Source organism: Neltuma alba, unplaced genomic scaffold (assembly GCF_004799145.2).
Source record: "Neltuma alba isolate B1F8T4 unplaced genomic scaffold, ASM479914v2 tig00010544_pilon, whole genome shotgun sequence".
NCBI classification, from domain to species: Eukaryota; Viridiplantae; Streptophyta; class Magnoliopsida; order Fabales; family Fabaceae; genus Neltuma; species Neltuma alba.
The window spans coordinates 112,458-116,848 of NW_021635413.1; the positions used below are offsets into that span (position 1 = coordinate 112,458).

A 4,391-nucleotide genomic window follows, 5' to 3' on the forward strand; every position below is an offset into this window, starting at 1 on the left:
GTCCGGGACAGTTACAAGTGGGACTAGGTACAATAACGACCTAACCATAATTGTCGAAAATGTTAGAACCGGTCTGTTACTGCCAACTGTTTCTTCCTTTTTAAAAAAAAAAAATTCCTCTCTCTTCTTTTCTTTTTTTTTATGCAAATTCCTTTCTCTTGTTGCGCCAACTTTATTTTGAAAGTTAAATGCATAAATAAAAATAAATAAAATTTTTTACACTGAGAATCATAACGATAACTATACCCATTACATTTGTAACAAGATCGAAATTAATAATATTATAATAATTATAATAATATACTAATTATAAATAAAAAATTATTATTACTTAAAATTAAAAGAATTAATGTTCTTATTTTCCACAAAAATGAAATCTATATCATTTTTTTGGATACAAAAATCGATATCGTCAATATTAGGCAAAACTTCTTATTGATTTAATTAATCAATTCACACCAGATTTCATTTTTGTTCCTTAATTTAAAAAAAATATTTTTTTGGTTCTCTAATTCTAACAATAGTTTACACATAAAATTATTATTTGAAACTAATGTCGCTAGGTTAGAAGACTGAAAATTTATTTTATAAAATTAAGAGACACTAGACCAAAAATAAGCATAAAATTAGATAACCAAATATATACTTTTGCTTCAAAATTAATTAATTAAATAAATGACCAGAATTGACTCAAAATGAGAAATCAGAGGATCTGGAAACAAAATCATTCCATTTGAGAATATCTTTCTTTTAACGGCAATAAATATCAAGAACTTTAATTTCCTTCACGTAATAATGCAATAACGTCCCCCCCCCCCCACACACACACACACACACACTATTTATATTAAAAATAAAAAAGTAGATTGGTTAGACAAGCTGATAGAACAGTGCATAATAAATATGAAATTTCTTGGTCTAAGGAAAAAAGCCATGATTTGCGCCCAATTAGTGATTGGCTTTGAGGCGCTCTATAATCAGTGTGGCTTATAAAAAGGGCAGTTCAGTTTAAGGCTGAATCATCGCAAAAACCCTAAAGGCTCATCTCTGAAACAATATTCTCATTATTAGTTTCAGAGAGGAGGGAGCTTCTTCTGTTTGTGCTTTGCAGTTATGTTCAGATTCTTCTTCTTCTTCTTCTTCTTCTTCTTCATCTTCTTCATAGCTAACAATGTTGAGGGAAACCCACATAATTACGGAGAAGCATTGGCAAAGTCATTATTGTTCTTTCAAGGTCAGAGGTCAGGGAGGCTTCCTCCACACCAGTTACTAACTTGGCGCTCCAACTCCGGCCTCTCCGATGGCCGCCTTGCCAATGTACGTCCTTTTCTATTTTTCTGCGGACGTTTTAGAATTAGTCTAGGTCTTGCATTTAATGGTTAAATAACCGGGCCAGACCGGATTCGTTCGCTGCTCGGTTTGAATCACAGAACCATTTTCATGGTTAAGCCGCCATTAAGTTAGAACTTGTAACGCCTTTAAAGATTGGTGTAGTCCATGTGCATTGCGGTAAGTGTAAAAAAACAAAGTGTCGAATTATTTATAACCAATAAATCATATTGTCTGTTAAAGTTTATATACACACACACTAAGTATATACTAATGTTAATCTCATCCTAAATGATGTTGAAGGATGTGTGTGTGTGTGTGTGTGTTCGCCATTTACCCTTAGTGTGTTTGGAATTTTACTTATTTCTTAAAGCTTCAAAGAAGAATATGAAGATATTTTAATTTTTTTTTTAAAGGAAGACAAGCAAAAAAAATTTTTTTTTTTTAGTTTTCATGTTCAAAATAGAAAAAGTAATTTTTTGAAAAAAATTTGTATATACTCAACCCCGCACAACAAATTTGCGGAAGTAAGCTACGGAGCCACTGTGTTGTCCTAATCTAAATTACTCTTTTTTACTTCTAATAATTATATTTATATGTATTCTTTAAAGCATAAGATACATGAACTTTTTAAAAGCTTTGCAAAACTTGTATTATTCTTTGTTTTGTTTTCAAGATGCACAAAACTCTTCAAAAAGGAAAAATAACATTGACATATTTTACCGAAATTATATACTTTTTTTTAAATAATTTTTTGAGATATTTTGCGTTTCGGCTCATGAATATATTTTGAATAAATTAGTAAAAGGACACGGTCATTAGAGGATGTTGGACGGAAAAAAGGGCATTGCCTTGATTTTCTTAAAATGCGAGCAGTCAAAGAATGCATTGTCTTGAAGACTGCACAGATATTCTACTTTTCTGGAGTATTGAAATTAAAATATTCCCAAAGTATTTCCATTAAAAAAAGTAAAAAAAGAAATAATCCTAAAGCAGACGAAACGAAGACTACGCAATAAAAGAATTATGGCTTTTCCCTCTTGTCAATGAGCATGTCATGTCTTGATAATAATTAATTTTAATCTTTTTTCTTATCCGTGAACCTCGAGGGTTGAATATGGAGTTTTTTTTTTTTTTTTGGACCAGCGTGGAGTTAATTTTTATTAAAAAAATCAGTGTATACTTAGGGTAGATATAAAGAATAATTTAATTTATGTAATTTGAAAAAATTGAAACAAATCTAAGTAGTTTACTCTAAATTAAACAAAAAAAAGTTGTTTTAAAAAATATATTTGGCAGGTGGATCTATCAGGAGGTTACTACGATGCTGGCGACAATGTCAAATTCAACTTTCCAATGGCCTTCACCACCACTATGTTATCATGGAGCACACTTGAATATGGTCGGAGAATGGGCCCCGAAATCCAGGAGGCCCGAGCTGCAATTCGTTGGGCCACGGACTACCTTCTCAAGTGTGCCACTGCGACACCAGGCCGGCTCTATGTTGGAGTTGGCGACCCGAATGTGGACCATAAGTGTTGGGAAAGGCCTGAAGACATGGACACGGTTCGGACCGTGTATTGGGTCTCGCCTGACAAACCGGGTTCAGATGTGGCTGGTGAAACTGCCGCCGCCCTTGCTGCCGCCTCCATTGTTTTCCATCGAATTGATCCAGCATATTCAAAGAAATTGATGGGGACAGCTCAGAAAGTGTTCCAATTTGCTTTGCGATATCAGGGTTCTTATAGTAGTTCTCTTGGATCTGCTGTTTGCCCATTTTATTGCTCATATTCTGGTTACAAGGTACATTCAAAGTTTTTTTAATTATATTTCTTAGATTCTGATGTTTCTATTTTAACCAAATTGGTTTGTTAAAGAAATACTAATTTAAATAATTTTTCTCTTGATTTAGGATGAATTATTGTGGGGAGCTGCATGGCTTTTTAGAGCAACAAATGCTGTTTATTACTATAATTTGATAAAGAGCTTGGGAGCTGATGACGAACCTGATCTCTTTAGTTGGGACAACAAGTATGCTGGTGCACACGTGCTTCTCTCAAGGGTAAATAATAAATATCTTTGAAATTAATTATATATGAAAAATGTATAGTTTTACAATAATTAATGTGTCTATATTACATATATGATTGTTTCTAATTGTTAACTAACGCAGAGAGCATTGATACATCATGACAAGAACTTTGACCAATACCAGCAAGAAGCTGAGAATTTCATGTGCAAGATTTTGCCTAACTCTCCCTCTTCTAGCACCCAATATACACAAGGTAAAGGCAATAGTATTTAGGAGAGAGAACATTTTATGAGAAATTTATTGATATAAAAATAATCCTTCATTAATTATTTTTTCATCTTATTAAAAAAATAACTAATTGAAGATATTTGGTGTTGTGTAGGAGGACTTATGTTCAAGCTTCCTGAGAGCAATCTTCAGTACGTAACATCTATAACATTCTTGGTCACAACCTACTCTAAGTACATGTCATTCACAAAGCACACATTCAATTGTGGCAATCTCTTTGTCACTCCAAGTACCTTAAGAAGCCTTGCAAAGAGACAGGCAAGTCCTTCATCTTGGACAAGATAAGATTAAAATTCCTTGAATTATATGAAATGTAGATTTCAGTTATTAAATCTTTATGTTTTTTAATATTATTTATCTCTTCATTTCAATTTCTTAACATACATTTAGGTGGACTACATTTTAGGAGACAACCCTTTAAGAATGTCCTATATGATAGGGTATGGTCCTTACTTCCCAAAGAGGATTCACCACAGAGGATCATCCTTGCCATCCCTAACAACTCACCCTCAGAGCATAGGTTGTGATGGTGGTTTCCAACCATTCTTTCACTCCATGAGCCCCAACCCTAACATTTTGGTTGGAGCTGTTGTTGGCGGGCCAAATCAGAGTGACGGGTTTCCAGATGAACGTGATGATTATAGTCATTCTGAACCTGCCACTTACATTAATGGTGCCATTGTTGGACCTCTTGCATACTTTGCCAGTGCTCGTCATTAATTAGCAGTCAAGTTTTGTTACT

At 33.5% G+C, this 4,391-nt stretch overlaps 1 protein-coding gene across 1 annotated transcript; it reads left to right on the forward strand.

Annotated features, from left to right (window-relative positions):
• Positions 1-1,074: 1,074 nt before the first annotated feature.
• On the forward strand, positions 1,075-4,391 carry LOC114756935 (endoglucanase 9-like). The gene is made up of 6 exons (XM_028945908.1): positions 1,075-1,317; positions 2,629-3,132; positions 3,242-3,391; positions 3,503-3,614; positions 3,744-3,907; positions 4,040-4,391. Exons 1-6 carry the CDS (start codon positions 1,114-1,116, stop codon positions 4,367-4,369), a joined length of 1,464 nt encoding a protein of 487 aa, XP_028801741.1. The 5' UTR covers positions 1,075-1,113; the 3' UTR covers positions 4,370-4,391.

Bases quoted from the DNA above. Each gene is read 5' to 3' on its own strand.
- LOC114756935 (XM_028945908.1), top strand. From the start codon at position 1,114: ATGTTCAGATTCTTCTTCTTCTTCTTCTTCTTCTTCTTCATCTTCTTC. The intron at 1,318-2,628 runs GTACGTCCTTTT...TATATTTGGCAG, and splicing joins CCGATGGCCGCCTTGCCAAT to GTGGATCTATCAGGAGGTTA. The intron at 3,392-3,502 runs GTAAATAATAAA...TAACTAACGCAG, and splicing joins CACACGTGCTTCTCTCAAGG to AGAGCATTGATACATCATGA.